At 41.9% G+C, this 19,769-nt stretch overlaps 2 protein-coding genes across 5 annotated transcripts in view; one reads left to right on the top strand and one right to left on the bottom strand.

Moving 5' to 3' along the window:
- The window catches only part of GPLD1 (glycosylphosphatidylinositol specific phospholipase D1), a 111,740-nt gene extending 94,794 nt beyond the window's left edge, over nucleotides 1-16,946 (bottom strand). For 2 of the 4 annotated variants that reach the window (XM_033934498.1, XM_033934499.1), the window contains exons 1-4: nucleotides 16,470-16,946; nucleotides 9,490-9,545; nucleotides 7,645-7,723; nucleotides 2,288-2,385 (exon numbers count right to left, since the gene is read on the bottom strand). In XM_033934498.1, coding sequence (XP_033790389.1) covers nucleotides 2,288-2,385; nucleotides 7,645-7,723; nucleotides 9,490-9,545; nucleotides 16,470-16,560 — 324 coding nt within the window. In that variant the 5' untranslated portion in view covers nucleotides 16,561-16,946. Of the gene's footprint in view, nucleotides 1-2,287; nucleotides 2,386-7,644; nucleotides 7,724-9,489; nucleotides 9,546-16,469 lie in introns of those variants that run through there. The other 2 variants (XM_033934501.1, XM_033934500.1) reach the window with 2 other exon arrangements.
- Nucleotides 16,947-16,967: 21 nt separating this feature from the next.
- The window catches only part of ALDH5A1 (aldehyde dehydrogenase 5 family member A1), a 42,436-nt gene continuing 39,634 nt past the window's right edge, over nucleotides 16,968-19,769 (top strand). Inside the window, exon 1 of the mRNA XM_033934502.1 lies at nucleotides 16,968-17,711. Within this exon, the coding sequence (XP_033790393.1) occupies nucleotides 17,445-17,711 (267 nt within the window). The 5' untranslated portion in view covers nucleotides 16,968-17,444. The remainder of the gene's footprint in view (nucleotides 17,712-19,769) is intronic.

Genomic DNA, 19,769 nt, shown 5'->3' with positions numbered 1-19,769 from the left:
GAAAAGCGCCACACAGTTAAAACACCATGAGATTAGCAGCCAGGAATTGCCAGTACCCAACTTGAGAATTTAAAAAAATGCTTGCAATGATGAGATGGGGTAGCCGTCACAGTTCATTCCACCAGCCACCATAGAAAGGAAGCTGTTGCCATCTCTCTAAACCAGTTGTGCAGGAAAAGGGTACCATATATACTCGAATATAAGTCAAGACCCCCATTTTTCCCCATAAAGAAGGAAAAATGGTTGACTCGAATATAAGATGCGGGCTTAATATTCAAGTGCTGCTCCACGAGAACTGGCAGCGACCATTCAGAGAGCAGTGCCAGGCCAAGCAGAAAGCATGAAAAGCTCGGCCCTGTCGGGTGCACCGCTGGCCGCGATATGGGAACCGGGGACGGAGAGGCTTAGCACGGGGCAGGACGCGGAAAGATCATTCCTGCCCCGAACACCACTGGACCTCCAGGCATTAAAAACAGCGCAAAAGGTAAGTGCGGGGGGGGGGGGTTAGTTTAAAAAGTGGTTTTTAAAAAAAAAAATTAATCGATTGGGACGGGAGACATCCCTCTTGTCCTGGCCTGCCGTATCGTCCGGCAGGTGGTTGGGTCTTCATTGTATGATGACCCGAATATAGGACGAGACCCCCATTTTTGGGAAATTTTTTTGGCTGAAAAATCTCATCCTATATTCGAGTATATACAGTAAATAGGATTTGATATACTGCCCTTCTGTGGTACAGTCAAATCATTTACATGTATTATATGTAGGTACTTTCTCTGTCTCTAGTGTGTTTATAATTTAAGCTAGGGTTTGTTTGTTTTTTTTAATACATTTTTATTGAACGTTTTACCCCATATCAAAAGTAGAACATAACCCTCCAAGAGGACAAGAGTACAAAATAAACAGAATCCTCAAATATACAACAAAGCCAATCAGCCCTCTTCAAACATCTAATACCCTTCCCCTCAAGAAAAAATACAAAGAATACAAAATAAGTCATTAGAGACAAAGTAAAAAGAAAATCTGTACAAAAACCGCTCTCAAAATACAGCTCACATACTCCAGTTTACTTATGCAAAACCACATGTCTGAGTTCATCATTCGTGAGAAAGGTCACAATGACCATGATGCTTATCAGTCAATTTTTCCAGTTCCACCAAATGAGTTAGCTTTAAACACCAATCCTAGAGCATGGGTCCAGAAGATTGATTCCACTTTAAGGCTATAACACTTCATAATTTAAGTTTTATTGTAACTGGGGCAATGGAGAGTTAAGTGATTTGCCCAAAGAGGAAGGGTAGCGAGAAAATAAGGGAGGACAGGGGGAGGAGACATGGTGGCAGAGAGAAGATTGATAAAGGCACACACAGTCCTTCCTGTCCCAGTACCTTTTTGGTTTGTTTTGAGGGGGAGGGGTTTCAAATATAATTCCCAAGATTATTGCTTCCCAGCTAAGCCTCCCTGCTGCTTTTTAGTTAAATGGTTTCTCTGTAGGTATCGGTACTTTTATTTCATGATGTTGGGGTTGCTTGAAGCCTTAGTTAAGGGATATTTTATTTAAAAATTGTGTAAACTTTTTTTTTTAAATTTATTTATTTATAGAATTTTACAATATTACCAAGCATATACATCTTGTACAGTAAAGTGAGATCAAACAATATACTAAACTAAGATTCAAAAGTTAAGATATACCACGATCATAATTCCATTTAATTAAAAAATAAAAATAGATAAATAAAATAATAATAATCTAGCTAATCTTACACTAGTCCTCAATGTTTATTGGATCCAAGATTAAAGAGTAGAATAGGTATAATTCAAATTAATTAAAAGAAAATCCATGTCTTACTAAAGTGCAGGGAGCTAACTTTCCATGGATGCTGTTATTCCTTTTTCAAGACGTTTCACTGAGAGAAAACTAATCAATTGAGATGGCTCTGTAAAAATATACTTCAATGATAAATATCTAACCACACATTTACATGGATATCTCAAGAAGAAAATACCCCCTATTTGAGTCACTCCAGGTTTTAGGAGTAGAAATTCTTTCCTTCTTTTTTGAGTCTCTCTAGAGACATCAGGAAAAATCTGAATATGTTGTCCCAGGAAGTCTTTGGACCTATTTTTAAAGAAAAATTGTGTAAACTTTTTATGCTCCCACCTTTTCCCAAAATTGAAATCTAGCCATAAATTTCCACAACTTGATCAATAGAATTAATAGATCAGAAACTCAAAAAAAAAAGCCCCCTTCTCCCCTAAGCAATGACTGTAGCTTCTGAGAAGTACTTACTTCCTCCCAGGGCTGGGGATAGTTCTTTCTGATGTAATTGATGCTGGTGTTGAGAAACGGGGTCCAGTGAGTGTCTTCTGACACCTCATGGGAGATTCCTAGTTAAATAAAATATAAAAATCATTAGGCTCAGTGTTCAACTTTTAAAAGATGTGTAGCTCCTTAGTCATGTGGAATGTACCTATCACATAAAATTTTCTGACTGCTTCTGAGTAGATAATTGGGATTGCTAAAAGCCATGTTGTAGTTGCAGGTACATCTTTTTAGCTGATTAATATAATGCATCTTTGTCAAGTTTATGAGAGAGTTATCTTCTCTTCATCAGGTCTAAATGATTGAGGGTTTACATATCAAATGAAAGTTCATTGGATAGCTATCCACTCCTGCATCGGAAGCCTCTCTGATGTCACAACATCAGAGAGGCTTCAGACGCAGGCATGGATCTCGCAAGGAGCCGCCACCCGCGGCTTTGAACGAACGAGCCGGCCAGACATGCTGCTGCTCCAGTGGCGTACCATGGGGGGGGGGGGCAGTCCACTGTTTTCCCTAGAGTGCGGCTCGCGGCTCGTCTAGAGCAGTGGTGCCCAACCTGCTTCCCTTCCCTTCTTACTGCTGCCATCGGGGATCAGGCCGGCATCGTGTTCTTTGATCTCCCTGCTTCTCTTCCCTGCGGGGCCGACCAACTCTCGCGGCCCGAAGTCAATTCTGACGTTGAGAGGACGTTCTGGCTAGCCAATCGCTGCCTGGCTGCCCGGAACGTCCTTTCCGACGTTAGAATTGACGTCGGGCAGCGAGAGTTGGTCGGCCCCGTGCAGAAGAGAAGCAAGGAGATCTCGGCCTGTTCCCGATAGCGGCATCGGCAGCAGCCTATTCCGCGGCGGCGGTGGCATGGGGAGGGCAGGAATGAAGGAAGAAAGAAAGAAAAAAGGTGGGGTGGGGACAGGGAGCCAGAAAAAAAAGCAAAAAATGGGGCACGAAGGAAGGAAGGAAGAAAGAAAGAAGGAGGGGTGACAGGGAACCAGAAATAAAGCAAAAAAAGGGGCACGGAATCAGAGAAAGACAGACATAGAGAAAGAAAGAAAAAGTTGGGGGAGGGAATGAGGTCTGGAGGAGAGGAAGCATACAGGAGGCTGAAAGAAAGGAAGAAGTATTGGATGCACAGTCAGAAGAATAAAGTGCAACCAGAGACTGATGAAATTAACAAACAAAGGTAGGAAAATGATTTTATTTTCAATTTAGTGATTGAAATGTGCCAGTTTTGAGAAAGAAAAGATATTGAACTTTAAATGTGAGTGCTGCAGAAAAAAATAGAGTACTTGGAGGGCCGCAGAAAAAATAGTTAATGTCTTATTAAAGAAATGACAATTTTGCATGAGGTAAAACTCTTTATAGTTTATATATCTCCCCTTTTAACTGTTAAAGGAAAGTTTTATAAACTTTAATAAGACATTTCTTTAATAAGACATTAACTATTTTTTCTGCGGCCCTCCAAGTACCTACAAATCCAAAATGTGGCCCCGCAAAGGGTTTGAGTTTGAGACCACTGGTCTATACAATGCGCTCAAAAGCCTAAAAGCCTGCATGCTGGAAGAAGTTTTTGATGGAACTTCAGTCATTGAATCATGGTTCCGTTACACTCAGGTCTGGGAGGTGACAAATCTGATCTCTGAGGAGTTAAATCTGCTGAACCGAGCACAGGTGGCTGATAACAGAAATTCAAGAATGTGCTACACACATACTTTGCCTGAACCCAAGTAATAATGAGCTCTTGGAGGTGAGGAGCGGCCTAGTGATAGAGCTGTTACCTCTGCACATAGAAGTTATGGGATCAAATCCCAGCACTGCTCCTTGTAACCCCATGCAAGTCACTTAATCCTCTATTGCCCCAGATACAAAATAAGTATCTGTATATATGAATGTGTAACCACACAAAAGGTGGCATACAAGTGATATTCCTGAGGATTCCTAACACAAGTGGATATATACCCAACATCAAAATCTCTTTTGGGATATATGAACTCCTCCTTAAATCACAAGTCAGGAACCTTGGGAGCAGCTAGACTCATGTACAGGCATCCTTCACAGACAGAAGTGGACAAAGCTTCAATAGTAGACATTCCGAACATAGCTATAAAAGGGAAGTATAGGTGATTTTAACATGCCAGATGTTGATTGGGGTATCCTACATACGTATAACACAAACACTAATACAGGGGCACTGCAACAAGTATTCAGAGGAAAAGAACCACCAATAAAATGAAAACTGAGGAGGGAAAAGCCTCAGATCCCAACCTCCATCCTACAGTGACAGGTATAGCAGGGTAAACCTCATAGGCATTAAAAATCTCCTCATATGCAAATTCAATTGGTGCTCTGTGCAATGCAAGTAAATCCAGTAAAATTTCAAAGATTAACAAATAACTGTCACGCCAACGATGGTCAGCGTTTCATGTTCATGGATGGAAGCAGCAAGATACCACTGAGGAGGTTTCTGACAATACAGGTCTTTGCAGTGTGTTCACACCCTGAAGCAGCCATGAACGTGAAACGCTGGCCATGTGAATTAAAGTGTGGTAGATCCTAATTGATTTTCAGAAGATTGTGTTCGTGAGGAGCTAGCTAAAGGAGGACAAAGAAGAGCCGGATGGTGTACATCTGAGAGTACTAAAGGAACTTAGAGAATCTCTAGCGTCTCCACTGGCTGACTTTTTCAATGCTTCTCTAGAACATGAGATCTTGCCTTACCAATTTGTTTGACTTCTCTGAAGGTATGAATAAACGTGGATAAAGGTGAGCCAGTTGATGTAGTGGATTTTCGGAAAGCTTTTGATAAAAGCTCCTGAAAGGCTCCTGAGAAAATGAAAGAGTCACCAGATAGGTGGCAAAGTTCAGTTGTGGATTAGGAATTGGTTATCAAAAAGAAAACAGAGGGTAGGGTTAAATGGTCATTTTTCTCAATGGAGGAGAGTAAACAGTGGTGTGCCGCAGGGGTCTGTACTGGAACCGGTACTATTTAACTTATTTATAAATGATCTAGAAATTGGAATGATGAGTGAGGTGATTAAATTTGCAGATGACACTAAATTGTTCAAAGTTTTAAAACGCATGCGGATTGTGAAAAATTTCAGGCGGACCTTAGGAAACTGGAAGACTGGGCGTCCAAGTGGCAGATGAAATTTAATGTGGACAAATGTACATTAGGAAGAATAACCCGAATCACAGTTACCGGATGCTAGGTGTCATCGTAGACAAAACAATGAAACCTTCCGCCCAATGAGCGGCGGCAGTCAAAAAAGTAAACAGGATGCTAGGAATTATGAAAAAAGGGATGGTTAACAAGACTAAGAATGTTACAATGCCCCTGTATCGCTCCATGGTGTGACCTCATCTGGAGTATTGCATTTAATTCTGGTCTCCTTATCTCAAGAAAGATATAGTGGTGCTAGAAAAGGTTCACAGAAGAGCGACCAAGATGATAAAGGGGATGGAATGCCTCTCACATGAGAAAAGACTAAAAAGGGTAGGGCTCTTCAACTTGGAAAAGAGACGGCTGAGGGGAGATATGATTGAAGTCTACACACTCCTGAGTGGAGTAGAACAGGTACAAGTGGATCAATTTTTCACTCCATCAAAAATTACAAAGGCTAGGGAACACTCAATGAAGTTACAGGGAAATACTTTTAAAACCAATAGGAGGAAATTTTTTTTCACTCAGAGAATAGTTAAACTTGTAACACATTGCCAGAGGATGTGGTAAGAGCAGATAGCGTAGCTGGTTTTAAGAAAGGTTTTGGACAATTTCCTGGAGGAAAAGGCCATAGTCTGTTATTGAGAAATACATGGGGGAAGCCACTGCTTGCCCTGGATCGGTAGCAGGGAATATTGCTACTCCTTGGGTTTTGGCCAGGTACTAGTGACCTAGATTGGCCAACGTGAAAATGGGCTACTGGGCTTGATGGACCACTGGTCTGACCCAGTAAGGCTATTCTTATGTTCTTATGTACTGGAGGGACTGGAGAAGGATGGATGTGGTCCCTCTCCACAAAAGTAAGGAAGAAGTAGGGAACTAAAGGCCGATAAGTCTGACTTCTGTGGTAAATAAATTAATAGAAACATATTTAAAACTGAGAATAGTGACATTTCTGGAATCCAGTGGCCTTTATCTGCCATCATATTTCTATGTTTTTATGTACACTGATCTCTAATTCCAAGCAACCATCAAGAGCAGATTCTATCATTTTCAACAACTACTCAGATAGAGGCCAACCAAATTTCAATTTCAGTTTCTGCTTCAGCACCAAAACCGACCCAAACTCCACTTTTGATTTGTAGGTTCGGCAAAAAATGCCAGGGCATGGAATAGCAGAAACAACCCTAAAGAAAGGCATAGGGGGATGTATCCTGTATAGAGTGGCAGGTTAAATCACTTTATTAGGCAGAATAGATTGGCCAAGCTGGGTTTTTTTTTTCCATCATTCACTATGGGGCCCTTTTACTAAGTTGCACTAGGCACTAATGCATGCCTAATGCAGGAAAAATGGCCTAATATAGCATGCACTAAAATATTATGTATTTTGCCATCTGCATGCACTAAGCTCATGGTATTTTTCTTATATTTTTTTGGTAGAGGGTGTGTCAGGGGCAGAGAATGGATGTTGATGTGCTAATCAGCTAGCGTACTGACATTACCACCATATTAACTGGTTAAAGCAGGGGCCCTTAGGCCTGGATTCTATACATGGCACCATCATCATCAGCTGCCTTAAAAAACAGCCACTGATCGCATGTCAATGAAGCAACGACGCCATTTATAGAATCGTGGCTTCAGGAAAGATAGACACTGGAAATGTAGGCCATGGTTTTCAAGGCCTACTTTTCTGGCGCCTACCTTTCACGTGAATCGCACTTACGGAAGCGCTTTATGACACCTAATGCCACTTCTGGCATTAGCCACGCCTACAGTGGCCTTAGGTGCGATGCAGGTGCTGTTTTTTTAAGGTGCCGATAGGCACCTACAGTTTTTGTTTTAAAATCCTTTTCTTTTTAAACAGTGTTTTCAACTTAAGTTAGGCACCTAACTTAAGGCACCATTTATAGAATATGGGCGTAGGAGGCAGTAAGTGCTCCTGTGTTAATATTATATAATTGTCATGTGCTAATGTTAACATTAGTGTACATTTAAAAAAAAAAAAAAAGAAATAGGCCGAATTTATGGCCATGCTAATGATGGGCTTAGCTCGCAGGAAAGTCTTGCCTAAGACCATTTCTTAGCACAGCTTAGTAAAAAGGCCCCTATGTTATTATGCAAAATTCTAAATATTTTGATATGCTAATATATTTTTATTTATTTATTTTACCCTTCTTACAGATGTCAGGGTAGAAAGCGTCAGGATACACACTTCCAGCCTGGAACGCATCCTGATGTTTTAACAATAGCTGTGGAAAAGCACAAAAGCTCATCATTCCATCAAGGATAGGATATGAAACATATGCAAATATGTACAGGATACTCACTAACTTTAGATGAAACAGGATGGTCGCAGTGTCCCACCTCACCTACCTCACCTGTTTCGCGTAACAACATCAAAAAATAGCTGTTGCAGATGTGTACTTAATAAATAATATAACAATGAAACATTTTCAAAAAATATATACTGTATATCTCTAACTCAAAATCAAAAAAGTGTATAGATTCAAACCATCAAGCAATATTATGAATAGAGAAAGCAACACTTATCTTAGGTGGTATGACCCATGAACCAGCACTGGGTAAAGATGTGTTACTCCCAATGCCCTTCTAACAGAAGAAACAGGCGTTTCAATCCGTGCAAAATAGATCTTCTTCAGGGGAAAATGAACAGCGTTGCCCCTCACATTTACAGCTCAAAACATTTTTATTGCGATGCACTGGCAAAAAAAATGCCTGGTGTCGTTGCTTTTACAAGTTCCTAATGTCGGGAGATCATCTCATGTTTCATGAAGCTCCGTTACAGCTGCTTAATTTTACTTCCGCTCAGGTGAGTTAGGTGAGGTGGGACAGGCGTAGGTGACTACAACTTGGAATCAGGATGTGGACCTAAAATAATATATAGATCATAGGAGGTCCTATGATCTGATCATCTTTAATCATGATATGCCTGCCCTTTACCTAAAATAAATTAGGTGTTTAGAAAAAATAAAATATAAAAAACAGTTTTTCTATTTTTAACCCTCATGGGAACAGATAACATCTAGAATCAAAACACCTAAGTTAGTCTAATTTAGGCAGTTTATGTATTTCTAAAGTTTTTCTTGTAACATCCATGACATACCCCCTTTGTTCTATACTAAAAGATGACCCTTGGCAACTAAAACAGATGTTATCTGTATATCGGCCTAGTTGTAGTTTGAGGTCAGAATCAGAAAAAAAAAAAATCCTCCGAATGGGACGATATATTATGTATCATGGATATTTCATTGCGGGACGTTTCATCATGGCCATGATGAATCATCCTCTCCATGACAGCCACAATGAACTGCAATGAATCGTGCCTCTCCTCTTCTCTGCCCCCCCCCTCCTCTCTGCTCCCCGCTGTATACCTCTTGAAATGTTCACTGGTGCAAACATCTTCTACCCTCTGCTCGGCTAGCTTTGGCTCCTTTCCGACATCACTTCCTAGTCACAGGACCAGGACGTGATGTCAGAAGGGAGCCAAGACTGGTGCGAGCAGATGGAATGCGGGGCGGAGCAGATGGAAAGCGAGCAGATGGAATGCGGGGCAGAGAGGGACTCTCCTACCTTGGGGGATGTGAGGGGGTGCTCTTATTTTGAGGAGGTATGGGGGGCACTCCTACTTTGGGAGAGTATAGGAGGGCATAGCCCCACCACAAGAGGTCAGGTGCCGCCATGGACAATTCATTACCTGATATCTATAATAGTATTTTCTTTGACTTGCACTCATTGTATGGCTCCAGTTTATCCTAGCTCCAGGCCCACCCTTACTCATGTTACCACAGTTAATGTTTCTACAAAGACAGTGTGGTAATGCTCTGGGGTACTGATGGAAAAAAGTGGGGAAGCAAGTAGTAGCTGATAGTGATGCTGCTGACCTTAATTGATGGTATGAAAAATCTCTCCTGACCCCCCCAAAATCATAATGGACTGTTCTAAAATGGTTAGAGGACAAGGTTCAAAGGCAAGAGAAATGTTGAAAGTCTCGTACCTGTCTATAATTGACACTACCTTCACGCTGACTAAAAAATTCCAGAGCTCTGTGGGCTACAAACAAACAAAAAATACAGGTTACAAAATGCTATCGGCAATCCCAAAGCGACATATATTTCACAGAAGATATAAAATAATTTTGAAAATCAGTTTACTTACTTTTCTTAAATTAGCACTTAATGGAGCTGAACCAATTAGGCATTTCTTACATGCATTTTATGGAGTACAAGGACACTTCAAACCTTTCAAAGTTCTTTGAGGACACACATGATTTTAAGAATTCTGTGTGGTTGTGATTCTGGAAGTGGTGTTTGATATAAGAATTAGGGGGTCCTTTTACTAAATGACATTATGCCCTAATGTGTGGTTAGTGTACTTTTTTTTGAGAGCGGGTACCTCATGGGCAGGGATAGTGTTATCCAGCTAGTGAATTCACATCAGTGTACACTAACTAGTTAACGCTGAGTTAACATGGGAGCATTTACAGAAAAATTGTATAAATGGTGCCTAAAGGTTAGTGGTGTCAAAACCGCGGGGGACAACGGTGCGCCGACAATCCCGCACTGACATTTGCGAGGAGAAATGCACGCTGCCGCTTTGAGGCCTTCTATTTTGTACTCTACAGGAGTGTGTGGCCCCACTACACTTAGAAGTTCTTGAGCTCCCGTTAGAGGGTGGGGGTGGGGACTCCCACCCTGAAAACGAGAGTTTTCACTGTACGGGGGGGAACATCCTCCCCAATGGGAGCGCAGTTCTGAGTTCCTATAGTTGTCGGGAGCAGTGCAGGGCATTCAGCATGGCACCCAGCACTAAAAACCGCTAGCGTGGTTTAGTAAAAGGGGGCCTTAGTAATTTACGGGGTATAGATAATGTGATCCTTGCAACATTTGATGTTGAATCATTATATACTAATATCCCCCAGCAAGAAGCTATACAGATAATTAGAGAAGTCATAAGACAAAGAGATTTCTGTTTGAGGATTCCAACAGAATTCATAGTTGAAGTTGCAACGATAGCACTGATAAAAACCTTTTTTGCATTTAATGGTAATTTCTATGAACAGATAAACAGAACTGCCATGGAAGCCACTATGGCTCCCTCAGTGGCAAATTTATATGTAGCTGAATTAAAAAAAATTACATTTAACAGAACATCAATATAAAGACAAAATTATGTTTTGGAAAAGATACATAGATGGTGTGTTTGTAATTTGTAAAGGTACCATAGATGAACTTCAAAGATTTACAGCTTGGTTGAACTAATTAGATAACAATTTGAAATTCCACATGCAATATGATACATTTTTAAATATCCAGATTACTATTGATAAAGGGGTTTTTCTAATGGATATCTATAGAAAACCCACAGATGTAAATAAGTTGCTGGACTATCAAAGTTGTCACAGTAAATCACTGAAAAGAAATCTTCCATACAGTCAGTTCTTAAGATTATGATGACTTTGCACTAGAGGAAACATATAAAAAAGATTGTTTAAAATGAAATTTAGATTTAAGGAAAAAGAGTACCAAGAAAAGATAATTAATGATTGCTATCAAAGAGCAACAAAATTATCAAGGGAACACATATTGAAACCTAGAGAGAAGCAAGAAGATGATAAAATTGTTTGTCCATTATTTTTTACACATGCTTCTAAACACATTATTAAAATAAATTGGCATATGATGCAGAGTTTAGAGCATTTCTCTAATAAAAGCTTGTTGGTAGCATATAAAAGATTTGCTTGTAACATCAAGTTTACCTTTAAATACTATTCCTAAAAAAAATTTGCCAAATGGACATTTTCAATGTGGAACATGCTCCATGTGCTCAGTGAATATGAATATTAAAACATTTATTCAGCCTAGCACAGAAGTAAAGTTTAAACTGAGACATTTTTCAGATTGCAAAACAGAAGATGTTGAGTATGCTGCAATATGCCCTTGTGGTATGATGTACATTGGTAAGACCAAAAGGAAGTTCAACGTACGCATTTTGAAGCATAAGAGTGCCATTAAAAAAAATCTGTTAAAGAAAAACCACTTGTAGAACACTCTAGAAAAACAGGACATAGGTTTGAAGATTACAAGTTTTGTGCTTTGACAGTTCCATGTCCAACCTGGAGGTTACGTTGATAGATTGTTATTGAGGTCTGAGCAGAGGATAATGGCTTGAATCAAGAAAGTGATCTTTCATTATTTTTATAAAGATTTGTTGCTGAATTCAATATATATGGTTCCCCTTTGTATATTTATTAGATTATATTGTTTTAATTATTTCTGGAAGACACAGCAGAGATGACTGCCATTGTTTGGCATTTTCTACAAAGACTGCGAGTAATACAGTTAAAAGAGACAGTAGGTGGCAACCCCCTGGTATGACCAACCCCCTTATCAGTGCCACCAAAACTAGCCATATAGGTGCCACCTGCAATGATGAGTGTTATTAGGGAGGTAGACAGGTGGATCTAGTAGGTTTGGGGGGAGTTTTGGAGGGCTCAGCATAAATTATAAGGGTTCTATGGTGAGATGTACTTCTGGCACTCTTTATGTGAAGTTCAGTGCCCTCTAAGGTATCCCACTGCTCTGTTGGTATATCTGTGTGGCTACTCCCACGTCCAAGCAATCTGGATGTGGACATTTTCAACTTGGATGTTTCTTTGGTCAAAAATAGGGTATAAAGTTAGGTGTCCTAAGGGTTGGACGTCCTGCCAGCCTAGATGGCCAAATAGGTGATTTTAAATATATATATATGTTTGGATGTCTACCGGTTCAGCTTTCAAAAATGGATATTTCTGTGCTTCCGAGTTTGAACGTTTAGCAGGAAATGACCAAATAAGACTTCAAAATCCTTTTCAAAAATGGCCCTCCATATCTAAGGAGAGAGTATATAAAGATTTATAAACTGATGCTGTTCAAGGGCATAATGCAAAATAAGAAAATCTGACTTGTTCCATGAACTGCCCTCTCAATAATCTTGGCTAGAAATGAATTAGATGCATCCAATCTTTCAGCTTTTCCACCTAACTCATGTGTTTTGTAAAAAATTAAACAGGCCAACAACAAAAAAAAATTTTTCTTGGTGCCTTGAGGTTTTTTTAACCTGTTCCTGGGGTTATTTGAGGCGCTGATTCAGAAAATTATATTGGATAGACCGCATCAACTCTAGTTTCTTAGATATGGTTGAATGTATTAATTTTTTTACCGCTATTTAAAAGATCTCTTCTGCAAAATCAGGATGTTATAACAAGCTTTTTGAATGGGAAATTTATGTATTTAAATTACCCACATTTTTTTGTATAATGACCTTTGTTTCACAACTATTCATCTACATCCTTTCCAATACTGCACACTGGCATAAAAATGTAAAGCTCAAATGACAAAATCGCCTTTGTTCTGTTAGATTACATAATGATGTGCAAAAAATGTAGATGGTAAACATGGGGCTCCTTTTATCACACCGCGCTAGCGGGGTTAGCGCATCGGACATTTCATCACGCGCTAACCCCCGCAGACGGCTAAAAAACTAACGCCTGCTCAATGCAGGTGTTGGTGGCTAGTGCGGCAGGCGGTTTAACACGCGGTATTGCGTGCGTTAAACCCCTACTGCAGCTTGATAAAAGAACCCCATGGTTTCCTTAGACTACATAAATTTATATCTCAAAGATTTCTCAACCAGATCTGTTTAAAACAGTTGCACATAGATTTAAACTCTAACGGGTTTTTCAACTTGGTCTTCTGTTACCTGGTTTGTGTTTCTGCATACAAGTTGGCAGATATAACCCCCTTTTACAAATCCGCGATAGCGTTTTTTAGCGCAGGCCGGTGCGCTGAATGTTCTGTGCTGCTCCCGACGCTCATAGGAACTCTATGAGCATTGGGAGCAGTGCAGAGCATTCAGCGCGCCAACCTGCACTAAAAACCGCTATTGCAGTTTTGTAAAAGTGGGGGATAGTGAGTGTTTACATATTTCCAACTGTAGTTTTACATCCAAAACATTGGATTGTAAAAGGTAAGTAACTTACCTGTGTAATAGTTATGATTGTATAGAAATGTGTGTATAGTTCCACTCATATCATTTCATTTTTGCAGATCAAACACCATAGAGGTTATGGCTACTTCAAGACAGAGCTGCATGAATTATCCCGACATATTTTGCTATATTTGTAGGGAGTGCACACTGAAAGCAAGTAGGAAGCCTATTTCTAGGTTTGTAAAAAAAGCTTATGTAGGTTATTTTGGTGTCAAGCTTGGAGATCAAGATAAGCCATGGGCTCCTCTTATTGTATGCAAAACTTGTACGGAGCATTTGCCCCAGTGGCCAAATGGAAAGAGAAGCTGCCTGAAATTTGAAGTACCAATGGTTTGGAGGGAACCGAAAACACTCTTCAATGACTTATTTTTGTATTGTTAATATCATAGGCATCATTCAAAATCGTGACACGTGGTCTTATCCTGATCTGCCTTCAGCCAGGAGACCTGTTCCACACTCGGATCTTGTACCCGTTCCACTTTTCATACTACAGCTCTCAGAGGATGAGTCTTGCATATCTGATATCGCACAAGATAAAGAAAGTGGGGGCAGGAGCAGTGATTCCCAAACAACTTCACATAGTGAACGTTTTGACCAGAATGAATTGAGTGATCTGATCAGGGACTTAAATCTTTCCAAGGAGTCTTCTGAATTGCTAAAGGAAAAGGAAAAGGACTAAAGGAAAAGAATATATTTCAGGCTGGAATGAAAATGGCATTTTATCGAAGGATAAAAGATTGCTGCCATTCTTTACTGAAGGCAACGACTTAGTATTCTGCAATGATATCGGAAACCTTTTGAAGAAAGTGAGTGGTGTCTTTTCATCAACAGTTCAAAACGTAGTTTGAAATGTGTTCTTTTAAATAACGACAACAAATATGATTCTATTCCAATCGGTCACTCTACCAGGATGAAAGAAGAGTACAAGGCCATCTCTTTTGTCTTGGAAAAGATAAATTACCAAGAACATCAATGGGTGATTTGCGTGGACTTGAAGATGATTAATTTGCTTCTTGGTCAACAAAGTGGCTACATCAAGTATCCTTGCTTTTTATGCCTTTGGGATAGTAGAGCCAAACATGAACATTGGGCAAAAAAAATATTGTCATCTGAAGGAATATATGGTGGTTGGAGGCCAAAATATAATCAACGAACCTTTGGTAGAATGAGATAGAATCATACTGCCACCACTACATATAAAGCTGTGCCTGATGAAACAATTTGTAAAGGCTTTGAATAAAGACAGTTCATGCATTGACTACATAGTGCATATGTTACCTGGACTTACCATGTTGAAACTGAAGGCAGGAATTTTTGATGGTCCACAGAGCAGACAACTTATAAATGACCCACATTTCATAGCATCAATGAATGAAATCAAATCATGTGCCTGGTCTTCATTTGTTCTTGTTGTGAAAAACTTTCTTGGCAACAAGAAGGCAGACAACTACACACAATTAGTAGAGGATATGCTCTTTCATTTCAACAGGTTTGGCTGTAACAGGAATGTTAAGACCCATTATCTGCACAGTCACTTAGATCGCTTTCCAGAGAACCTTGGTGACTTAAGCTAAAAGCAAGGTGAAAGATTTCACCAAGACATAAAAACAATGGAAGCCAGATACCAAGGAAGATGGGATGCACACATAATGGCAGACAACTGTTGTAATCTTATGCAGGATTGTCCTAGTAGATCCCACTCTTGGAAGTCTTACAAAAGGAGTTTCTTGTGTGTCAAATGACTGGAAAGTTTCTATCATAAACTTGTGCTTTTGGTATGAAATAAGTAGATTTTCATGTTGTCCACTTTTCAATTTTTCCTTCATACTTAAAAGACTACATTAAAATATCCTGATTTTTTTTTAATGGGCAAGAAGAGTGTAGAGTGGTATATGGCACATGTTCGGTATCTCAAAAACTAGAGCTGATAGGAGAAAACTAGTGCCATTTTTGGCATCAGCAGGTCAAATATATCCAGAAACAGGTCTAACATTTGAGGTATCAAAATGAGTGTTGGCCAGTGTTATGTTAGTGCAGCACAACAAAGAAAAATGGGGGAGACCCAAAAATCCACAGTGAAAACAATCCACCGATGAAAACAAAAACAAAAACTGTGGATACAGATGTTCTGGAGATAATTTATTAAACACTGGCATATAAAACCATGAAAATTCAATTTAAAAAGTACAATGATAAAAAATACTGTGATAAAAATCCAACCGGACCCTACACGGTCTGTGTTTCGGCGAACACGCCTTCCTCAGGGGGTCCAATGCTCACATATAAAGAACTGGACTGAAAACAGTCTATTGTCTTTAAACCTGTGAGCAAATAACATCGCAGACAAGCTGAAGTAGCAAAAAAAAAAAAGGTTCATAGACAAAACCGCCGAAGACAAAGGCGCGCGCCGACATCTGAGCGCATGATGGAAGCGTGCGCTGAAGAAAAAGAGTGGTTTTAGGGGCTCCGACGGGGGTTTTTGTTGGGGAACCCCCCCACTTTACTTAATACAGATCGCGGCGGAATTGTGGGGGGTTTGTAACCCCCCTCATTATACTGGAAACTTAACTGTTTCCCTGTTTTTTAGGGAAAAAGTGAAGTTTTCAGTAAAATGTGGGGGGTTACAACCCCCCACAACGCGGCACGATCTGTATAAAGTAAAGTGGGGGGGGGTTCCCCCACACCCCCCGTCGGAGCCCTTTAAAACAGTCATTTTCTTTGGCGCGCAGCTCCACATTGCGCTCAGTTGTCTGCGCGCGCCTTTGTCCTGGCGCGCTTTTGACCTGACACCAAAAAAAATGCTCATTTTGATGCCTGTTTCTGGATATATTTGACCTGCTGATGCCATCCGGTTTATGCATTCCTATGGTACACTTAGCACACTCTCTCAACAATTTAAAAAAAGAAAAGAAAAGAAGCACAAGAATGCAACTGCAACATGCTCCTTACCTATTTCTATATGTGTTGAAATACCACATTGCATGGTCCTGGAGCACTGGTAGCAAATCAAAGCCACTAGAACAGACCAAATCCGGAGCATGGTGCTGATCTGCTGGAAAATGGAGCCTGCAAAGTTTTGACAGGTTAGGGCTATGACCTTTGAAGGAGGAGTTGCTTATCTGCCTTTAGCCGTGCCTTTGACACGTTGAAATATCATGCAACATGTTGAAATGTGCTTTTGTGTACACATTCGATCCATTTTGCCTTGGCAGACAAGTGCAATGTTTCTCGTTTCCTAACATTTGATAATATGTATTTACAAATGTTAGTGATTATAGCTCTAGCTTTATATCTATTTTTGACTATAATAAATATCAATATTATCATATATACCGGAGCTTAAATATGGGTTTACATAAGTATACTTTATTTTTATTTTTTTACAAGACAATTGAATTGTGTAGAGATGATGCATTCTTTTATAGCACTGCTTTCCTCTCTTTTGCTTCCCGGGGATGTTTTCCCACAGCTCTTGCAGTCTTCTGTCACCCAGGGCCAGTTGAAAAGATGTTTTCTTTTTCAAAGCAAAGGGCAAAACCTTCTCCAGCGATGAGTCTGGTGCTTTTAGCAGCAGGTGGTGCTACTTGGATATTATATACAACAATATAGTCTTTATTAAGTTTCATTAGGAGGACGTACGCTAAAAAAAAACCAGTCTTTTGATTGTACAGCGACTGCTTTAAAACCATGTCTCGTGGTCCGCTCAGGCAATAAGCGCCGGAGGGACTTCGCTCTCTGCTTTCGCCGGCCTTGAACTCTGCGTCGGCGCAAAGTGCGCGCGCGCGCCACTGCAGCTCCGAGTCTAGGGCCGGAGGTTCTGTGCGTTCAGTGGGCGCCCGCTGAGGCGAGCGCGTGCGTGTTAGAGCGGCTCGTGCTGGGCGAGGAAGACCCGGGCTTGCGGCGCTGCAGGCTGACAGTGCGTGCATGGCGTCCCGGTTGCTGCTGTCGCACCGGCTCCGGCTGTCGGGCCCGGCCCGAGGCTACTCCTCGGAGCTGGCCGCCTCGCCCCTGGTGCGCTCGGACGGCTACATCGGGGGACGCTGGGTGACGGCGGCAGCCCGGTTTCCCGTGCTGGAGCCGGCGACTGGCGCCGAGCTGCGGCGAGTGTCGGACTGCGGGCCGCCCGAGTGCCGCCAGGCAGTGAACGCTGCTTACAGCGCCTTCTGCACCTGGAGGGAAGCGCCGGCCAAGGTGAGGCGAGGGAGGGGGGGGGGAGTTTCTGCTCATGTTAGGGGGCAGGGGCGGTTCCACGTTTAAGTGTGTTGGGCCTGCCTTGAGCCACTGTCACACTCTTACAACCTGCCAAGCACACGCTACTTGATCAACTCTCGCTGTTTAAGGGACAGCTGCTTCTTGTCAAATATTATTTCGTCCTTGTTTTTAGCTTTATCTTCGAGCTTCATAAGGGCAATTCTATAACTAGGAACCTGCAAATTTACAGAATACTAGCACTTAATGTGTGCAAATGTACATTTACCAGTGAAAGCGCTAGCAGATTTTACATGGGATTTTTACAAGGGAGGAGCAGGAGGCGTCTGAGCCAATCAGGGCCTTAGGCCCCTCCCCGTGCATCACATGATGCACCGGGGAGGGGCTTAAGAACCGGTGGCTAGCAGGGGAGGGGGGAGCAGGGGGAGTCTTTGTGGTTTTTTCGGGGGAGCAGGCGGGCGGGCGGGCATGAGCAGGGTAGGATTAATTCATCAAGGGCCCCTAGGCACACAAGTACACTGGGCCCCCTGCCCCGCCCCACCCCACCCCACCATGCGCCCAGGCGGAAACAGGAAGCTGCGTCAGAGGGAAGCTTTGGGCAAGCAGCACCGCTTGCACAATTACATTGCACAATTACAGTTCCCGTTACCTTTCTTACCCGCGTTGCTTGCTTGTCTTACTTTCTGTTGATGGGGGGGGCCTGCGTTGCCGATCGGTGCTGGAAGAGCCCATTGTGCCGTTTGCAAAAAACAATGTTGATGCCCTCCTTCATCGGGCCCTCCTGACCATTTCAGGGCCTAGGCACATGCCTACTTGGCCTATTGGTTAATCCTGCCATGGGCATGAGCCCTAGTGCCAGGAGGGAGTGGGCTTCCCTCCTGCCATCTTTTTGGTGCTGGGGAAAGGTGGCTCGGGTGGGTTCGCGATTGTCGGGGGTTGTAGGGGGAGGGCCGTTGCGAGCGGTGGGGGATTTTTTTTTATGGGGTAGATAATTTGCATGTGTATACATCTCAATCTGGAGAGCACATGTAACCAGCCCTATTCCAAAATATTTGTAATGAATATGCATGAGACAAGTCTGCATGCATTGGCTCTTGAGGGTATGCAGATCAATCTCATATATATTCATTATGGATTTCCAGAAAACTGCTATGGTTAGGTGTGCTTTAGGACAGTGTTTCTCAACTTCTTCAAGCCGAATACCACTAAGTCTAACAAATATCAACCGAGTACCCCCGTCGTGGCTCTGCCCCAGACATGCCCTGGTAACCACAAAGCACACTGTACACACAGAAAATGTTTATAATTTATATTTGGGTTGTTTTGGGTTTTTTTCAAAGAGGTCAAGGCAGATGACTTTAAAATATGCAATGTCACCTCAGTAACATTGCCTGGATCATGTGCAGCATTTTTCACCACTGCCCACCAGCCCCTTGCCCATTCTCCTTCTATCACCCCTCGCCAGCACAATGCCACATCTCTCCCTCCATCACTATGTCCAACATTCCTTCCCCTTGCATCCCCTTCAATCTGTCCTTCTGTTCCCTCCCCACCACCGTATCCAACATTTCTCCCTCTCATCCTTCTATTCTCCATGCATCTCCACCTTACTCCTCTCTCTATGCCCAATTTTTCTCTTTCTTTCTTTCCCCATGTGCACCATCTCATTCCCTCTCACTCACACCCTCATGCCCAACAATTCTCCCTTTCTATTCCCTCCTTCCTATGTCCCAAGTTAGTGCCCTCTTTTTCCCTCCCTTCTGTGTCCCATGTTCATGCCCCCTCCCCTCCTTCTATGTTGTTTGTGCCCCCCTCCCGCTCCCTGCCTTCCCGCCTTTGTCCCCAAATTGTGCCACTCACACATCCCAATGTGCTTCTCCTTCCTTTCTCCCTTTGTCCCAGATCATGTCCCCTTAATTGTTTGAGCCACACTCGCTCCTTCTGCCTTCAGCAAAACTTGCTGGGGGGACACGCAGGCAGCGGTTCAGACGCTGCATGTGGCTGACCCACAAGCCTTCCCTCTGATGCCAGAGAAAAGGT

The sequence above is a fragment of the Geotrypetes seraphini genome, chromosome 2 (genome assembly GCF_902459505.1).
Source record: "Geotrypetes seraphini chromosome 2, aGeoSer1.1, whole genome shotgun sequence".
In the NCBI taxonomy this organism is placed as follows: Eukaryota; Metazoa; Chordata; class Amphibia; order Gymnophiona; family Dermophiidae; genus Geotrypetes; species Geotrypetes seraphini.
This window is presented reverse-complemented; position numbering and strand designations above follow the sequence as displayed.